Genomic DNA, 20,467 nt, shown 5'->3' on the forward strand with positions numbered 1-20,467 from the left:
CGTCTGTAAAATGGGGAGCATAATAATTCTTCCTGCATGGGGTTGTTGCAGGGATTAAAATGGAGTCATTATTGGTAAAGTACTCAGACTAGCACCTGACATGGGTAAGTTCCATATACAGGTTGTTCCATAAGAGAAAGTAAATCTAGGGCCTCTCCTTATTTGGCTCCCTTTCCTAGGCTCTCCTGTACTTCCTCACCCTTTTTGCTCTGGGTCTATTGTCCTGGTTTTTCTGGAAAGTACCAAGTTCTTTTCATATTGTTGTGCCTTTGCATAGAATGCCCTTCTCACTTGTCTGCTGATACAGATGTTCTCATTTTCTGTCTAGGCTCTGCTCAGGTGTTCCCCCCTCTTTGTGCCCAATACTACTACATCGCTACCAAGTGATGGGGCTGAGATTCAAACCCAGGTCATCTGTCTTCTAGGTTGGCTCTCTTTCTGTTAAGCTATGCTACCCACATAAGAAGCTCCAAGTAGAAGAAGGAGAGAAACAAATCTGGAGAAAACTTTGGTATTTGGTAAACTGGCAAAATAAAGTAGAAATAAGAGATCTTACAAAGAACTTCCTAACTCAACCATTTGTCGATGGCATTTGGTGTAAGATACCATTTCAAAACCATTTTGTGAACCTGCCAGTGGGCTTGAATTTTGGCTGGTGGATGATGTGACTGATAACGTCTGTTCCGAATTCACTTCTGAAAGTGAATCCTTTTCACTAGACATGATTCTACTTGGAATTCCTTGCCTTTGGCTTCAAATGAAGCTTATTTTGCAATCGTTTTTTTCTAGTTACATATTTAACATGCTTTGTGGTCTGAATATTCTTCCCTATATTCAGTCTGGTATTCTCTTAATATTTGATATAACCACATAAATAGCAATTGGTTATCCTCTCTATTCCAAGGCCTTTTCATGTACTTTGGAAAATTAATTATCTAACTTCTTCAAAATATACTTCCTTTTCTATCCCTTCTCCCCCCTGCAGTTCAGTTTTAGAATAGCCAATATTTAAAGCATTGGAACTTACAGAAAGATACTTAAGAGGGAAGGTCCCAGATTTCCAGGGTGCTTATAATCTGGTTAGAGAAATAGGATACACATGAAAAGATAATGCGAAGAAGTCTATGTATCTATGTATCTATCTAGCATTGATCTATATCAAATGAGGGTGTGTTCCTGTTAGAGAGAAAGAGGAAAGACCATGCAGTGTGGTGAATGGGGAACATGCCTCCAGGATTTGAAGGCAGGTTTGTGTCCACAGATGAAGGACAAGAGTGTTCCTGTCAGTGGATCAGTGGATGTGGCCTGAGCAAAGGCAGCTGGTGGGAATCCTGTGGTGTGAGGAGGGAGAGGAGAGAGATGTGTTTGAATTTGTAGGTTCAGGACAGATACTAGAGGCCCCTGAAGGTCAAATTAAGGAGTTTGTATTCATCAAATGCAGTGGGGAGCTTTGAGGGTTTTATTAGGAGAGTGATTTAAAGTGGCCTCCACGCAGAATGATTTGAAATGTTTGGGGTAGGGGTGGAAAAGTTTGGAAACAAGGAGCCCAATTAGAAGACAGCTACTCTGGGCCAGATGTCACGCCGAAACCTGAACTAGCTGGGACCTGGGACAAAATGAGACTGAATCCTACGGCCTGGGCACGAGAAGAAGCAGGGAGCCTACTAGACCCAAGATTCAGGAGGTACCAAGGTCTAGAGCTAGTCCTCAGGCTGCAAGGCCAGCCAAGCAGGGGGTAGTTTTTGGGTCAGGCCTGGCCAGCTTTGGGTGTGTAGTCACACCCACTTTCCTGTGTCTGGTCTGGTGTGTAGTTGGGGTGTTACTTGTATAACACACTTTCCTGTGTCTGGTCTGGTGTGTAGTCAGGGTGTTACTTGTATAAAGCCATTGAGAGCCCTCACTGATGTTTGAACAACCCCTGGCTTCTAGGCAAAATTCCTCTGTGTGATCTTGGGCTTATCTTTTCTTTCCCCACTCCAGGCCTCAGTTCTTAGTCTGAAAAATGAGAGGAAAGAACTCGATTTCAAAGGCCCTCTGCTTTAACATCCTATTTTAGGTGATCTGGGCAGAAGAAACTCATTGCACAGCTCTCCCTTTCATATTTCCTTCTGAGGTAGGAAACCATCTCAGGATTTGAGCATGTAGGTGTGAGAAAAATCTGCTGGAGGACAGGAAGGATATTGCTTAGGAAACAAGAGCTGGCATTCCAATAAAAGGGGTAAGTTGGTATGGGAGTCCTACCACTGCCACCTGCTGCCTGAGTGATCTTGGACTTAGTTCTGTAAGCTTCAGTTGCCACATCTATAAAATGAGGAGAATAATAGTATTTTTCATATAGGATTGTTTTAAGGTGTGAATGAAGTGGACTTTTATGAGCACTTAGCCCAGGGCCTGACCATAGTAAGCACTTGGTAAGTAAGTATTTAGCTTCTCGTGTTATCATGAGTTGGGAGTGTGGGAGTAAAGCAGAAAGGTTTCATGCTAGAGGCACTATAAATTTTCTCCTTTAATCATCTTCATTTTCTTTGAATCTTCTTTGGGGTCTACGGCCATACCACCCTGAACGCGCCCGATCTTGTCTGAATCTTCTTTGGGTTATCCATGCCTTTGTAATTGTAGGGTCTCTGGACTCTATAATTAGTCTAAATATAATGAGCTGTATCGTACACCAAATTTCTGTTTAAGGATCTTCTTTGTATTTGATCTTTATTTATCTAGATGTCCACTGTGATAGGAGGATTCTCTTCTGATTTTTGCCATTGTTATTCACTATGCTTTTGTCCCCTGTGTGTCATTTTTCTCATTTTTTTTTTGTTTTTAATGACTTCTCCAATTATTCATGCTAGTTTTGCATTCTTGTCCAAGAACATTTTTGGTACTTGTTTATTTTTAATTTTAGAAGTTAAAGGCATTTGAGGTCTAAAAAACCCAGAATTGAGTTTTCTCAGAGCTGCTAATCTTTTTAGCCAGCTGGTGATGAGGCTTCTCTGGTTTGTTACAGGATGATGTGTTCCATCTTCCTGTCTGTGCTTTGTCTAATTTAGATTCTAAATCCACATGTTTTAGTACATTTTTAGCATGTAAAAATTTATTATCAAACTAGTGCTGACCTCAGGGTGGAAAAAAGATCTTGAATCAAATCTTCAGTCACTAGTGTGAAGGAAGACTCAAAGTGCTTATCCCATTTTAGAAATCATGCCAGCCACCACTAGGTGGGGTCAGAGCATCATTTCTAAAGTCACTTGTCCTTTTCCTCTTCCAGCTCTCACTACCATTGGACTTTTGGCTTCTTTGCCAAATTTGAACTGAGCTTTGGAAAATTCACAAAAGTTCTCTGTTAGTGAGTTATGTTACTTACGATTTCCCCATCCACCTTGCCAGTTTTAATCTCCTAGTTTTAGTTGTTTTGATAATTTGACTTTCAGAAAAACTTAAAACTGAAGCCCAGAGTTGTTACTAAACTTATCTGAACTGATCTAGAGTTTTAAATTCAGCAACAGTGTCTTTATCTAGTGTATTGACTGGGGATTGACTGGAGATTAAGTAGTCTCATAAATATGGTTTTTTTTTTTAAGGTTTTATTTATTTATTCACGAGAGATACACAGAGAGAGGCAGAGACATAGGCAGAGGGAGAAGCAGGCTCCATGCAGGGAGCCCGACTCGATCCCGGGTCTCCAGGATCACACCCTGGGCAGAAGGCGGCACTAAACTGCTGAGCCACTCGGGCTACCTGTAGTCTCATAAATATGTTAAAGAAAACTACAACCCACAGTAGTTCTCATCCATCTGCAGACACTTTTACCAACCCTGTGCACTCATACCTACTCCTTCCAGTGTTGTTAAGCCAGTGTCATCACTGCTGATGACTATGAAACTGAGTTTAAAAGGTCAAGCTAGAAACAGAACCCAAATGTTTAAGATTTCTTTCCAGGCTAGAGTTGGGGTTCTTCATGAGCTAGTTCCCATGAATGGATTATGCTCTAGTTCTGTTTTGCTAGGAACTTTTTTTGAAAGAATGTGCTTTTAAACAAACTAATTTTTTTTAAAAAAAGATTTTATTTATTCATTCATGAGGGACACACAGAGAGAGGCAGAGATATAGGCAGAGGGAGAAGCAGGCTCCGTGCAGGGAGCCCTGTGCAGGACTCAATCCCAGACCCCGGGATTATGACATCAGCCAAAGGCAGATGCTCAACTACTGAGCCACCCAGGCATCCCTAAATACAAACTAATTTTTGTGATGTCCAAGGCAGGAGGAGTTAATCATTGGATGATACTTAGTCATGGGTTGTACTTTGGTCTGCTAGTTTTACCTCATATTTAGACATTTAAAATTTAGCTCTGTGTCTACCTGCACTGAATTTATGATTGTTTCCTATTTGTAGCTCTCTATGGAATTATTATTCTCAGTATTTCAACATTTGTGATTATTGATAATTGCTGAATATCAACAGCATGCCAGGTACTAAAAAAAGTTGTTTTTCAGCAGCATTATAATGACCGTTTTTGTTACATTAGAGTTTATCGTTAATACAGTCAGCTCCTGATTATTAGGAGTAAGGAACACAGCAGCAATAGCAGGGCTTGAGTAAGGAGAAAGCATGTAGAAAGCACACATAAATTAAATATTAGGTGTCATTTACATGCCTGAAAATGATTTTCAGATATAGAATGGAATGTTAAAGGACTAAAAGAAAATTATTATAACAGTGGAAAAAGTGCTACAATATTTATACAAAACCGTCTCAAGCTCATAGACTCAGAGGGTGTTAATCCTCAAAGACCACTTGATGATTGTGGAAGCTGAGACCCAAAGAGGTTAAGTGACTTTCTCAACACAGCAGGTTTGGGTGTTTTATAGCTATTTGACAAGGCTATGATTGCTCTCATGTTGTGAGCTAAATTCCAAAGATAGAGATTGTTTCCTTTGCTTTTGGGGGAGTGTATTGCTTTTATAGCACCATAACTGTATTGTCTCTTTTTGCTCTGTCATCTGTCAGCTGACTTTGAAATGCCTCATTTTTTTCATAGCATCATAAAATTGGGGCCTTGCACAGGGCATAAGAGATTGACAGAGGAAGAAATCAAGGCCCAGTGGAGTTACCAAGGCTCACTCAAGGTTATATATAGGCTTGTGTGTGTGGTAGAGGGAGGGAATTTAGGATCCAGATCCCCTCTCTGGGTTCACTGCTGCTCCCATAACCTCTTTACACTGAGCTGGAAACACGCCAGAAGCTATAAAAATAAGGACTTCTTTCCTCACCCAGAAAACTATAATCCATTTAGTTTTGAAAGACTTAGAGTTTAAAACCTCCATTTTGTGGCTTCCTAAGGTGCTGTGATTTGTTTCTTACTAGTTTCTTTGGTTCTGTGGAAATTTTTCTTGGTTGGTTCTCTGAGATTTGGATTTCCTTGCCAGGGAATTTTTAGAGAGAAGAAATTAGTATGTGTCACCAAAGGGGGAAAATATATACCTTAAGGCCCAATTATGCAATTAGAATTTTAATACAGAGTGTCATAAATTCTAGCTTCATTGCAATCATTACTTAGAAGACTGTTCTACTCAGAAGCCTCATCTGGTCATCATTATCATTACCATAACATTATCAGCCAACCACAAGCACTTATGGAGTGGCCACAGGTTATGCAGCACCTGCTCGTATTCTGGGAGACTTAGTGTGGTGTGTCTGTGTGGTGTTTATGTAGTAATCCTTGCCTTCAAGGAGTTTGTGATCTGCAAGATTGGAGGAAGGACAGGAATCTTGGGTAAAGACAAATACCTCACTTGCCTGTGTATGTAAAATACACAGTGACTCACTTACCTGGTTTTATATGGGGGAAGAGGACAGTGGTGAAGTATAAGAACGGACCTTACAAAGTTCTGGTTCTGGATAAATGGAAATCAGTTTGCTGACTTGGGAGGGAACAGCCTGGGTTGCAACAAACCGGGTAATTGGTTGGATGGAGGAAGTAATTGGTGGAGGGCCTCGGAAGCCATTAATTTAAATAGATTTCACATACTAACAGATGATTGGAGGACTGGGAGAGGAGATTTACTGGCTGTGGTTGATTAAGGCAGAAACTGACAGGCAAGAGATTGGAGGTAGGTTTTTTTTGCAAAGAGGAGGTTTTTGCCTAGATTTAGATGAGGGATGTAGAGAAATCTACATTGTGATTGGTAGAACAGATAAATTAATCTCTTTTTTATGAGGATCCCCTTTTCCCTCATGTTGGGAAATAATGGCTGATAAGGTTTGGAGTGTCCTATAATTGTGACAGCACACAGCTCAATAGTTTTGCAATTTCAGCTCATGAGATACAAGAACCTGCTTCTGTGGTATGGTGATACCGCACCCTGAGTTGGGTCATGTCGGTTTTACCCCTCCGTTACTCTACATTTTTTATCCTCTTTGATTAACAAGAATATATTTTAATGGAGCTCATTATTTATTCACTTACTGCACAGCAAAATCATTTTTATAACTTATTCCATTGTGTTTATCTTGTAAGTGGAAGTATTTGGCATCTGTTTTTTTTTTTTTTTATAACAGACAAAAGTTGTATTTAGGCTAGCATCTTAAATTTTCTAGACTTTTATAAACTAGTTCTTGTAGGCCAGTCATGATTGCAGAAGTTAATCAGGAGTAGGTACTGAGAGGAGAAATCATAGTCATCCTTGATTTTCCATTTCTGAAATAGTGGTAAACACGTGGTGCATGTCCTGAGCCCAGGGAGGCACAATTCCTTCATTGCTCTCTCTGTAAGGGGGCTAATCTTTTGACAATTTTTATGGCAAATGCTAGGGCAGCTTGTGAGCTAAACCCTAATAAGTGAATGCTGAGTTTGTCAGTTCTCTTTCATCTTCCGTGCAGCTAATCAAATAGCACTGTGTGGCTGAAAATCTAGTCCACCTGACCTCTGTGAAATGGAATGTGGTTTCTTAGGTAGCTTTTTCCTGATTTGAGTCTTCTCTTTAAAAATCTAAGTTTCTCTGTGGTTTAATTCTTGGGCATTTCACATATGGCGGCCAAATTCGATTCTCTTGCTTTAAGAAAATTGTCATTTAATCGTGTCATTCTGGCTATGGCCTTTTCCTATCATGTGGCTGGTTTCCTACTGACCCTCCCTGGTTGTATCAGTAAGGAGGAGGGATTTGATTGTTGATGGATGCATGGCCCAAAGAAAGCAGTGGGAGAAATGCTATGTGAAGGCTTGAAAGTAAAAAATAAATGGTAGTTTTAGGGTTGTGAGTCTAAACCTGGCCAACTGTAAGATCACTGTTGTGGATGTTATTCATAACGTTTCCCTGGTTAATAGTCCCCAATTGGTGCTGTAGTTTATTGGTGTCAGTTGCTTCCTACCCAGAAGAGTGCTGTGTTACTGCTGTGGAGGGTGAGTGCTTAGCACTATTTACTTAAAACATTCTAGGTTGATAAATTACCAGCACTTCACTTTGGGTAAAGCTCATACATAAATCCAGCCCCTACAAAAAATAACAAGCTGACAGCACTTAGTCCTGTTTATAAAGTTCATACGCATCTATCTTTGATACAGGCACAAGTATATATCTATGAAATAGAACTGCAGCCTGTAAAAGTAATGGGAGAGCAGAGTCACAAAGCGAGAAGCATTGTACTTCCAGGCTCACTACTCTTCACTCCCTCCTGCTTGAAGGGCACCTCGAGGACGAGGACGAGGCCTGCAGCGCAGGGGCTTAACATACCGTGGAGTCTAGATTTGTGTTCCTTCCTGCTTTTCTCCTCCCTGCAGATCACCTTTCTCACTCCCGCTACCTCTCTTTTCTTGTCTGCGAAATGATCATCTGCCTATTAGCATCCCTCCTCCTCAGTAGGCTGAGATGAGGTGCTGTGGGGCTGTGGTGATGTGTGTGGAGCAGTTTGAACACTTTGGCCAGGTGGAGAGACATGGGCCTCAGTGAACACTTAGGCAGAACCAGGAGCTCTTCTATTTTGGCAGTCTGTTCAGGAAAAATGACAAACCCTAATAAGAAGGCTTTTAAGTAGTGTAAGTGCAAAGCCCAAAAGACTTATGTGTTAACAGGTATCAGAAAAGGAAATACTTTAATAGAAAAATAAACAGGAGACTCATCCCCCTGGCCGTGGCTCCTTAGCGATCTGGCAGGTATTGTTACGGGATGCCTGACCGTTCAGAACCTGGGACCACATGGTTCCCAGTCAACTTGTGGAGAGTCCGAAGTGTCACATGCATCAGGCTGGAGCGGCGCATTCAGTACCGCATTGAACATTCAGTACTGCAGATAGGGTAATTATGCTGCTTGTCAGATACTAGAAAAGTGCAAAGAAACATTCCTTCAGTTTGCAACAGCTTGGACCCAAGCGGCAGACATGCTGTTCCCTCTGGCTGGCATGACCTCGTTTCTTTAGCCCCTTCACCAGAGTACCAACTACTGGCTGGCTCCCAAGACCCAGCCCAAACAGTGTCTCCTCCGTGAAGCCCCTTACCCCAGCTCCTAGCCTGAGCTGTCTTCTCGCAGCACTCTGTTCTGTTAGCATTTACCAGGTCTTGTTTTCATTATCCATTTACCTACCCGTCTTCCCTGTCAGACATGAATGGGGACAGTGTCTTGTCCTGAATTCATTTATCTCTTGTGCTGAGCACAATGACCAGGACGTAGTGGGTGCTCAATAAATGTTTGTCAAATGAGTGATGGCATGGTTAGCTTGATGAGAATTGATGGTGCCCTTTCTGATCTGTCATCCATCATCCATGGAGTGAAACAAGACCGGGAGGCTTTACATGGCACTACTTGAGAATGTAAGGAGAGGAGGCGGAGTTAGAATGAATAATAACCATCCTTTATTGAGTATTTACTGGGCACTATATTTACTAAAGTATCTAGGCTTTTAAAATATATTAATGAATTTATCCTTAGATCAATCTGCCAAGACAGGGTCTGTTTATCATCCCCATTTCGAAGCACAAGGAAGTTCAATAACTTGCCCAAGGTCACACAGTGACAGCGCTGAGATTCATACTGATGTTAGGTAACTATTGCCTGTCTCTGCCTCTTAGACTGGTTCCTGGAAAGAATTAAGCCCTAATGTACAGAGGCATCCATCTTAGGTAATGATTTAACTTCTCTCCTGTATATCTAGAAGAGATATGGTTATGTTTCATCCTTGGGAAGAAAGGAGAAAACAGCTGCCCAGATAACTTTTTGGTGGCTAACCACTTTCTGCGGTTAAAGTGAGAGAGGCGGAGTTTGTTAACCAAGAACTGGTTTCAGGTGGTAGTTTTGGTCCTTCTGGAAGCACAGCAGTATTCTCTAATCAAACTGAACCACAGCGCTTTCATTTTCTACAAGGACCATCTAAGTTTTTTTTTTTTTTTTAAGTTTATTTATTTAAGTAATCTCTACACCCAATGTAGGGCTCAGACTCATGACCCCGAGATCAAGAGTCTCATGCCCCACCGACTGAGCCAGTCAGGCACCTCTATCTAAGCTTTTTTTTGCCACTAGACCTTTACATACGCAGTTCCCTGTGCATGGAACACACTACCCTGCTTGCTCCTTCTTCCCCAAGCCCAGTCGTCACTTGGCTCCTCTCTCCCACGATAAGAGTTGGTTTAGATACCATTTCCCACCCCTCTGGGATAGAGTCCTTTCCTGGGGGGTCTCTACAGCCTCTGAGGGTCCCTGTGTAGCACTCAAAAGTGTTATAGCACTGAAAACCACACCTGGAGTTGATGGTTTTGTGTGTAGGGTGAGGAAGGTGATTATCTTTTTTTTTTTTTTTTAAGATCTCATTTATTTATTCATGAGAGACAGACACAGGCAGAGGGAGAAGCAGGCCCAACACAGGGAGCCCAACATGGGACTCCATCCTGGGTCTCCAGGGTCACGCCCTGGGCCGAAGGTGGCGCTAAACCGCTGAACCACCCAGGCTGCCCTGATTATCTGTTTCTGACTGGTTCATGCCCTAGTCCTATTCTGTAAGAGCAGAGACCGTCTCTTTTGTTCTCTATTTATCTCCTGCACCTTGGGTGGTGCTTAGACACAATGTGTGTTCACCAAGTATTTATTGAAGGAGTGGATGCATGGGGGCTTATTTATTTATTTGAGAGAGAGTTTGCCAGCTGGGAGGGGGAGAGGGGAGGGAAAGAGAAAATCCTAAACAGGTGCATGCCCAGCATGGAGCCCGATGTAGGGCTCGATCTCACAACCCTGAGATCAAGACCTGAGCTGAAATCAAGAGTCGGACGTCTGACTGAGCCACCCAGGTGGCCCTAATGAGGGCTAATTTTGCTTAAGTTTTTGAGCCCTGGGATTTTGGAGCAGGCAGATCTTCTGTTGGATGGCCACTCTTTGTGTCTTGTATGTATCAAGGCAGCCGGGCAGTGTGGGCAACAGAGAGATGACCGATGCCATTCTTGCTCTGAGGCACCTACAATCCTGGGAGACATTCAGACATTCATATCATGTCACAGCATCAGCATAATGCAGTGAATCACTGATAGAACCGTAAAGACAGGCATGGTCACAGTCTAGTAAGTCAGCTGACACCAAAGAAGCCCATTCACAGCCCAAGACCTCCCTTCAGAGTGTTACGGGAACCACCTGGAACAACTGTGACCAGTGGTTCTCATTTGTAAAGAAGTAGAAAATCAAATTAGGAGGACTAAGCAAACCTCATATGCTTGGGGAAGGGCATGTTGAAAAAGTAGAACCTCATGTAGGTACATAATATGTTAGAGGTTAGATTTAACCCCAAAGAAAAACTTCTTAATTACTTAACAATAAAGTTTTTTGTTGTTGTTGTTGTTGTTGTTTTTTTTTTAGATTTTATTTATTCATGAGAGAGAGAGAGAAGCAGAGACATAGGCAGAGAGAAGCAGACTCCATGGAGGGAGCCTGATGTGGGACTCGATCCCGGGACTCCAGGATCATGCCCTGGGCTGAAGGCAGGCACTAAACCACTGAGCCACCCAGGTGTCCCTAGAGATTTTTTTTTTTTTTAAAGATTTTATTTATTCATGAAAGACACACAGAGAGAGGCAGAGACATAGGCAGAAGCAGTCTCCATGAAAGGAGCCTGACGTGGGACTCAATCCCAGGACCCTGGGATTACGACCTGAACCAAAGGCAGACGTTCAACCACTGGGCCACCCAGGGGCCCCCGAGCATTTTCTTTTATAAATAGAGCTAGTAAGACTTTAAATCAAATGTATTTAGGACATTTCTGCTTGTCCTCTGGCACCTAAACTTATCCTAACACTTAGTTGTTCCTCTGTTCCCTCTGAACTATGCCTCTCCTTCGGTATGCTATTTCTCCTCTAGTAGAACCACCTGGTGCTCAAGCCAGAAATGCAGGTGTCACTCTTCATTCTTGTTCCTGCAGTCCTTGTTCAGGAGTCAGCTCTGTGACCGCCTTTCCCACTTCTCAGGCTGTCTTGTCTCTTTCCCACTGCCTTCATCAAGGTGGGAGTTGGCCTCCTTTCTGCCTTTCTTGATTCTAGGCTCCTTTCCTCCAACCCATTCTCTGCCTCGTTAATGGAAGCACATTCCAGAATGCTGATCCAATCCCCTAGTTTCTCTTCGCAAGAGTCTTTTTGGACTCCATGGCAAGCCACCTGGCCCCACATGGTGCCACATTCCCACCATGCCCCCTCTTGAGTTCAGGCTGTCTGTCTCAGCTCTACGAGATGACTTGCATTTCACTGTAGATATCATGATTTTCTTTTTTAGAATTCTGTCTTTCCCTCCTTCATTTAACTCTCATTTGTTCTCTAAAGCCTTTTCTGACTTAAGTCTTTGCTTGTGTCTTCCACAGGTCCCATGAGTCCACCATTTTGCATTCTCTGTCTGGTGTTGCTGGGCACATAAGATGTGCTCTGTAGTGCTTATTGAAAGAGTGAGAGGTAGCAGAGACTTTAATTCACATTGAGCTGTAAAGAAGCAATATCTGGCTCCTGTAAGAATGGGTTTGGTTTCAGGGCAGGAGAAGAGTATTGAGATACCAGTTTCTTCCAGGAAAAGGTGGTTGGGGAGTGCTGGTGGAGAGCAAGACAAATGAAGCCCTCAGAGCAGGAAAAGAGGCCACTGAGGAACTGAGGGAGTTGCCTACCTTAGATCACCAGGAAAAGACCAATGCCTGATTCAGAAGGCTGCCAAAGAATCTGTGGCTCAGTTTCTTTATTTTTACTTAAAGGGAAGAGTCTACAGTAGGTAATTACTCTGGCTCACATCTGACTTTAGAGTCAAAGTTAAGAATCTAAATAGGGGCATTCTGAATGGGGATGAGAGTTTTTTTCCCTTTCCTCACTTTATTGCAAGCTTCCTGGGAACAAAGACATTGTCTATTCGCTTTCAGGGATTGTTTTGCATTTTAAAAACAAAGAAGTAGAAAGGAATACAGTAAAACTGCATTAATATGATACTGTGCTTGAGAATTTAAACACCCCCAAAGTCAAGAAATTGACTCATCATCGTCTTCGCAGCTTTGGTTGAGATGCACTGCACGTCCAGCTTGCGGATGGTCCCTCCATGGCAGAGCCCAGTCCCGCTGTGGCTGTGGCCGTGAGTTATGACAGCCTGGGAATCGATGCTGTGATCTTCCAGGCCCCTGGGTGTTCAACTTCTCCAAGTTAATGTCGGTTCTTTAGCGTTACATTATCTTGTAGAAAGGTAGTCATTTATAATTTATATACTATGTACTGGCTTAAAATAGAGACAAGAGGATAATCAGCATCCCAAAGCTTCTAGTTTTCCAGCATAACATTTCTTCAGTGAAACTGCCTGTAGGAATTAAAACCTGCCATGAATTAAAAAAAACCCTTGTGCTATTGTCAGACTGGAGAAATGGGAGGTGCCATCAAACATTTAGTAAACTTGCAGAAGGGGAAGGAGATTTTTTTAAAAAATAAAACTTGTCATTTTATTCAATCTACTCAAAATCATTTCTAAAGACCTCAACCTTTGCAGTGTCCCAGGGGCCTCTCCTCACAGAGAGGAGATGGGGCAGGGCTGGAAGGGCATACAGGAGAAATGGCCCTCCCCAGTGAAGGACAAAAGCCAATTCATATCTCGGCCACTTGTCTGCTGCAGTTTTGGTGCCCTTCCATATAGGTTGCTACTTTGCTCTTTGACTGTAAACACAGAGAAGGGATGGGCTTTCCTGTTGAGTACCTCGTAGAGAACACACTGTTCATTCATATATATTAAAAATAGAAGCTCTACTTGAAAAATCCTCTGTAAAATTAGGTTTTAACAAAAGCCAGATATCAGAAGTCTCACTTTTTCTTCCTTCTTGCTTTTATAACATGTCTCTAAACCCTAAATTTTCTTCCATTCCTTTTCATTATGCACTTTCTGTGTGCCAGGACATTGGGAGAAGATTTCTAATGAGGGCAGGAGAAGGACAGATGCTTCTGCAGTCGAGTGGTCTTGCCCTTCCAGTATGTCTGGTGACTTTGCATTTGAATCCCCAAATTATTCTTACTGTGACCTCCATCTTTATGATGTGTCTCTTGTGCTCACAACTGCACCCAGTGTATATTTGAATGTCCACCAGATACCTTGGGTTGGGGGCGATGTTGGGGGCTGGGAGGGGGGGCAGCCAAGCTACGGGGCTAGTATGGGAACATCCTGGGTGATTTAACTTGGAAGCCACAAGGTGGCAACATTTACTAAGTGGCTGGGCATTTTCTTCTCTTATTAAGATATTGAATGTACTTTTCCATTTTCTCTGATTGAAAAGCTGAGAAAAAGATTTAGCAATCATTGCTTTAGGTCCTTTTGAAAGTGAAGCTGTAGGATAAGCATGCTGCAGTATATTGGTGTTTGTTCATCCTCTGGGTTTAGATACAGAGTTTGAAATCGCTCTGTGTGACTGTGGGTAAGTCACCTCTCCTTTGGTTTCAGTTATATATCAGGATGGTGGTTGGGCTGACTGGTTGCTAGTGGTTCTTTTTGTGCGTGATTTATGACTTCAGTTACAACTTCCTCCCCTCTCTTGCTTTTTAAATAAAACTTCCAGTAAAACTTGTCTTTAAAACCAAACCAAACCAAACAAAACAAAACCAGTAGCTGTTTATCAAAGGACAGTGTCATGAGTTAAAAAAAAAAAAATTAATGACAAAGTCTCAAAGAAATTAATACCCTAGAAGTTAGCCATCTCCCTGGGTTAACTCAAGAGGCTAAACTCTCCTAAATGAGGATGCTTATTTACCAGCTTTCCTAAATTAGCAGCTTTGGGGATATTAAGATCTGTAAGGAACTGTCCAAGGGAGGTATTGTGTATGCTTTGGAGTGATTAAGCCATTAAGCTCTAATTGGTATTTTCCCACTCATGGTTTGTGTAGAAAGCTTTAAAATTATTTAGGAATTCTGTGCTCATCAGCCATCTTAGTGTCATCCCCACATTTTGGAACCTGAGAGTAGGGAGTGCAGAGAAAAGGTTTTTGTTCAAGCAGATTATGACTTTTGCTCACACACAATACCCTTCCTGTTGGCTTGTTATATTGCAGATGAAGTGGAAGGGGAAGGACCTCTTCGACTTGGTGTGCCGGACTCTGGGGCTTCGGGAAACTTGGTTCTTTGGACTGCAGTACACGATCAAGGACACCGTGGCCTGGCTGAAAATGGACAAGAAGGTTGGGCTGGAACTTGATGAGACCAGTGAGGCTGGTGTGTGCTCTGGTTTTTCCCTGAGCATGTGCCTAGCTTCTTTGCTCATCTTGGGGTACTATGGATACACAGTAGAGAAGGGGGCAAGTCCTGAAGTAAGTCACGTAGAAAACAGGTCCCAAAGATGCCACAGGCTATCTGTTCCTCACATGCTCTCCTACAAGCAGAACCAACCAAGATGAAACTGTTGCCATCTCTGGCTTCTTTATTCCCTATCACCAGGCTAATTGCTTCTGGCTTTATGCTGTTTAATTTATTGAACCACTATTCAGGCTTTATGAATAAAAATTATTATATTATTATCCTTTTTTTTAAATAGTTTATGTCTTTGAAAGATTTGCTTGGGACTCATGTTCTTTAGGGAATGTTTTTAAGTCTTTTTGAGAAACACTGTGGCCCAACTCAGTTTAGACATTAACATGATCTAAGGAATAAAGAGTGCCCTGGTCCCTGTGGCAAAGAAGGAATGTCTGGGTTTTTTTTTTCTTTATAATTCTCTGAGGCTTCTGAGGCTTAGAAGACAAGTTGAGACTCCCAGCAGTTCTAATGTGGCTTAGAAATGGATATTGCCTAAGGGAACTGCCTTCTGCCCAGATTCACATATGCACACAAAGGCACACTTACCTACTTACTTGCCTACCTAACCATGAAGACGTTTGGGAACAGGGCCATTTGTTTTTGTTAGTAACTCCTAAAAGTCCTCTAGATCTCAAAGTAAGTCAATGTCTAATTCTTACCCAAATGGTACCCTCTGCAATTGATTTTATCGTCTGCTGTATGGCATGATAAACAATGAATGCCTCCTGTTTTTTTACAAGTTTGACTCTAAACTCAAGTGTTCAATTTGTGTTTCCATATGTACACAGTAATCTGAATCTTCATGTTGGAATCTCCACTGGTTATAAATTTCATATGGTAATTCCCAATGATCATAAGCATCAGAATGCCACCATGCACCAATGTCCATGAGAGTGTCCTAGATCTGGTTTATTTTGGGTCTCCTGGGCATTGCCACTTGGAATTTGGGCAGAAGCATGAAGAATTATCTATCTAAGACAGCAAAACTTTCCGTATCTTTTTGTGAATCTCAGCAAAGTAAATTTTAAATCATACCTGAGTGTTAGCCAAATGGATATTAGATTGGGGGCATCAGGAGCCATGGAACCTTGCTGCTCAAAGGAAATAAATTATGACACATGTTAATGGAGCCTTGTAGCCTGTCACATGGCATGTTTATGTCCTGAAATGAAATTCATTCTGGAGAGCAGATGGTTCAAGCTTTTCAGTGGGTGGATGAAATTGTTGGAAGATTAAAGGCAGCATGGTTTACTGACTGTGCTCAAGTATTTTGTAGGGCATCTCTAGAGGTTCCTTGAAACAAAGGGTTGCCACCATGGACACATATCACTTCTGTTGCTCAGTTAATGTTTAGAGGATTTTACAAAGATAGGGTTCATCATCTCTAAGCTCCATCTCAATATGGACCTAAATGTTGGGGGTTGGCAGCAAGAAAAAAGAATAAAGGAAGATTCCACTAGTTCAGAAAATTAAAAAACTGTCAGCCCACTGTAAAGGATAGTGCCCAAGACCTCTGAGCTATAAATTTCTAGTTTTTAACTATCTCTGTGGCCTTGAGAACATCTGTGCCTTAATAATCTTAGCTCCACTCCCCTTCGGGGATATTGATTAATTTGGTTCAGAAACGCCATGTGAGGTGAATATTACCTCTTGTTATAGATGGCTTTGTGGATGCTTCATACTGTAAGACCATAACCTTTGGGACATGTGATGAATGTAGAGAGAGAAAAACATTTTTATGCTCTATGTGAAAGGTTCTTTGATGGTGGCCGGGGAGAAACAGGTGCCAACATAGCTTGCTCTTCTTTTACTTTTGTAATTGTTCAGGTGCTGGATCATGATGTTTCAAAGGAAGAACCCGTCACCTTTCACTTCCTGGCCAAATTTTATCCTGAGAATGCTGAGGAGGAGCTGGTTCAGGAGATCACGCAACATTTATTCTTCCTGCAGGTACCCCTGTCCGTGCTAGCCCCGTTTGTTCTGCAAGAGCTTGCCCAGGCGTTGCTAGGGCAGCCTGGATGACCCCCTTGGAGTTGGCCACAGATGTCTTCACATTGGGAAAATGGTCTGCCTTTGGGAAGTCAGTCCCTCTGGTTCCATAATGGGAAAAAAACCAAAACCCTTTGGAATAGAACTGTACTCGAGTGATGTGAATTGGGGTCAGACGAGATTGCAAAACTGGTAGTGTAAGGAAGGGGTCTCTGACTTGAAGTCTCCTTGAAGATGGATCCTGTTTTCTTGTCACTGAGTGAAAAGTACCTAATAGGTACAAAGGAAGTCCAAAGAGAGAGTCTTAGAGTAGTTCTTCCAAAAGTTTGAAATCTGGGGTCATTAAGATAGGACTTCAGAACTCCAGCGAGTTGGAGTTTCACTCCACATGGCTAATTCTACACACGTGGAACTTCAGACATTGTGCTTCGTGCTGCCCATTGCCTTGAAGTGTCATATTCCTCTCCCACTTCTTCGTTAGACTATAAGCCCCTTGAAGGCAAGGCTCACCGAGTGCATAGTAGGCATTCCGTAAGTAACTGCCCAACCCAGTTGAACAAGTGAGGAGCTCTGTAACTGTGGGTTCAAAGACCACTAGTTGGCTGTCACTGGGAGACAGTGAGTAGGAGTTAGTGTGAGGATGAAACTCTTGTCAGTTTTGTTTGTGTTCTAACTGCTCAATTAGAGCGCTGCCCCAGTTTCATGATTAGTTGCAGGGACTGGCGCTGGAGCTGCTTGTGTGCCCAAAGGTGCTCACTGTCAGTAAGAGAGCAGATTGCACAGGAGCATTGGTTATGTGATTTCCCAGAAATAGATGTATGTATGTTCTGTCACATAGTCCTCGTATAAATAGTCCTCATATAATTAGTTTGAGTCTCAGATTGTTATGTTCAGTAAATATTAAGTTAAATGTAGTAAAACCCCCAAATAATTTGTTTTACCAAAAAAAAAGTGTGAGTGTGCATATATTTACACACCACACACACACACACACTCAGACTCCCCATCCCTAACATTTTCCTTCAGAGGGAAACCTTTTCAGTTTATCTACAGTGTGGATTTTTTTTTTCCTCTTTGAAAAGAAACCAAGGGATTAGAAAGTTGCAGTGCTTTGAATAAAGCCACATAATAGTCTCCTAGGCCCCAGAATGTCCTAGCGTTAACAGAGATGGCTTTCTTATCAGTGTTTAGAAGCAGTACCCATCCTTCATGTGACTTTGACTTAATTTTCCCTCATACTGAAATGGTAGAGTGTTTTCACTTCTGAGCAAGGCAAAATTTACTACTTTTATGAATCTGGTGACTGTTGCCATCTTTGAAAAGAAAGTTGGCTTTCCTGTTATGTTTATTTCAGTGTGCCCCCACTTCGGGAGGCTCTCTTGCCTCTCTGTCTGGAACATCACACGCTTCACCATTCTAAGAAATTAAATGCAATGAGATATGTTAATTCAACATTATGGCTTAAGAATTATATTTCCTGGACCTCACATGTACTTAAGAGTTTAATCGATCAAACTTTATTGCTTCCTTTCTCCTTAGAGCAGGCATTTTGAATGTGATGGTTTTTTTTCCTGCAGTCATAACTCAGTGGCCTTGCTGACTTTTGCCTTGTGTTAAGACTTTAAAGTAGACTCCATTTCCTCTAGTGGTGTGTGTGCTCAGCAGGAGCTGAGGCCACAATCACCACCAGAGCTGGTCCTCACACTTCCGGAATTCACAGCTTCCGTCTGTCACAGTCCAGATATCAGCCGCTATTTTAACCAGAAAAGTATTTTTCCTCTTCAGCATTTGATCATGAACAGAAAAGATAAGGGTTTCTTTTATGCGTAGTCATCTTACCAATGACTTCTCAGTGACTGAACTCCCAACCTGTCTGCAGCAATAAAAAAATTGTACCCTTTGTAAGAAAATCATTAACAGACTGGTTTGGCAGCCCTCATTAGAACACCCTGCAGCCATCTGCTGTGACCAGCATGCACAGCTCACTTCCTCGCACACAGTGTCATGTCTCCCTTGTTGCCCCTTTTAGGTAAAGAAGCAGATTTTAGATGAAAAGATCTACTGCCCTCCCGAGGCTTCTGTGCTCCTGGCTTCTTACGCCGTCCAGGCTAAGGTAGGCTCAAAGAAGGAAAGTGCCTTCCTCCTTGGCATTAATGTGTGTCACAGGAGCACTCCAGTCTTTTGTTTCTTTGGGTTTTCTAGGCTTCAGAGAGACTTTCCCCAGGAAGGAGACGTTTAAGACTTGTGGGCTGCAGAAACTATTATCACTGTCCCAGATTCTGTATAATCTTGTGAGGATTATGATGAATTATCTGTGTAATCTCATTATGCACATGTGGTTAATTACAGTCGCCGGTCTTTTTATTAACCAGGGAAAATGAATTTATGGTCTTCAGTTTCGGCCAAACTATAGCCTTTAGGTCAGAAAGGCCCAGGTCTTTATCCCAAACTTATCTTCTGAGGACCGGCAGCCCTGTGTGTGGGAACCACACTACTGCCTAGAGAATGCCCTCCTTCATCCACCCCTGATGAGCATGGTAGCTGTGCTCATGTCTGGGGATGACAGGCCTTTTGGCTGCCCTGAGCCTAGTTGAGCTGTCAGTGAGTCTTTCATAGAGAAATCACTGTGGATTGGGAATGGCGGTGAAGGAGACCACTGCTCTTGTGTTTTGTCCTGTCTTCATAAGGCCAACTACAGGGTCAGTCAGGGGTGCTTCATGTCTCTCAGATACCCCCTGTACTTGGTCCTACTGCTTCCTACCTCCCACTGCAGCATAAGAAAAGGTCCCCAGAATTGGGGCACCTTCATTACTTTTGTGATTTTGCATAATATGTTCCGTTTTTATTTTCCTTTTTCATTAGAGGTGTTCATAAAGCCATTTCCTTGTGGTGTTATAAAAATTAGTAAGACACTCTGAACTTTTTAGCCCACTTTTTTTGGGTAGCTTAATACAATTTCAGATCAAAGCCAGGAAATGACTGGCCTGTCATTTGGGGGTGGGGGTGGGGGAGTCTGTTCATGCTGGTTAGACTAACAGAAGCACCAGAATCAATTCAGCCATTTGATGACTCGTCTAATATTTGCTGAGTATTCACCAGGCCTGAGGAGGGATTGTTAACTCTGTCACAGATACAGACACTAAAACAAGTATCTGCTCTTAGCAATTTGCCCAAGGTCATTTGGACAATCTTGGGTAAAGCTATGGGCAGAATTCATGGCTTTGGGATTGTTTTGTGCCTCCCCTATTCCACTGCCCAGAAAAATGAGTAATTGAAAAAAACAGAAAATGGGCCTTGATTCAACTAAAACATATGCTTCCTTTTATGCTTTGATTAAGAATATTAATAACAGGAAAAATGTGTCCTTTCAATCAGTATTGCCCTGACAGTGATGAAGCAGTCATTGTCATTCTCATCAAATCTGAGCACTTCCTGGCCCAGAACCTAGTTCCTTTTTAGCACGCTTTCTCCCCAGCTGAGAGGAGACCCAAGCTCTCAAGGACACTACCTCTCTTTGAAGGGCTTTAATCTCAAAGGCTACATTTCCTTTGCATGGATTTTGGACCACAAATTCAAAGGCCACCTGTGGAAAAAAATAACTTTTCAGGGAACCAGCAGATGTTTGCTTAAACAGATTTCACTGTAGGAAAGCCCTACTAATTTGGATCCTACTAATTTAGAGATGAAAGTGATTCACAGACAGCATATGTGGTTCATATGGAGGAGGATG

At 42.2% G+C, this 20,467-nt stretch overlaps 1 protein-coding gene across 6 annotated transcripts in view; it reads left to right on the forward strand.

Moving 5' to 3' along the window:
* The window catches only part of NF2 (NF2, moesin-ezrin-radixin like (MERLIN) tumor suppressor), a 78,876-nt gene that overhangs the window by 12,755 nt on the left and 45,654 nt on the right, over nt 1-20,467 (forward strand). For 3 of the 6 annotated variants that reach the window (XM_077874260.1, XM_077874256.1, XM_077874255.1), the window contains exons 2-4: nt 14,511-14,636; nt 16,576-16,698; nt 18,767-18,850. In XM_077874260.1, the coding sequence (XP_077730386.1) occupies nt 14,511-14,636; nt 16,576-16,698; nt 18,767-18,850 (333 nt within the window). Of the gene's footprint in view, nt 1-13,615; nt 13,880-14,510; nt 14,671-16,575; nt 16,699-18,766; nt 18,851-20,467 lie in introns of those variants that run through there. The other 3 variants (XM_077874258.1, XM_077874259.1, XM_077874257.1) reach the window with 3 other exon arrangements.

This window comes from Canis aureus, chromosome 27 (genome assembly GCF_053574225.1).
Source record: "Canis aureus isolate CA01 chromosome 27, VMU_Caureus_v.1.0, whole genome shotgun sequence".
NCBI classification, from domain to species: domain Eukaryota; kingdom Metazoa; phylum Chordata; class Mammalia; order Carnivora; family Canidae; genus Canis; species Canis aureus.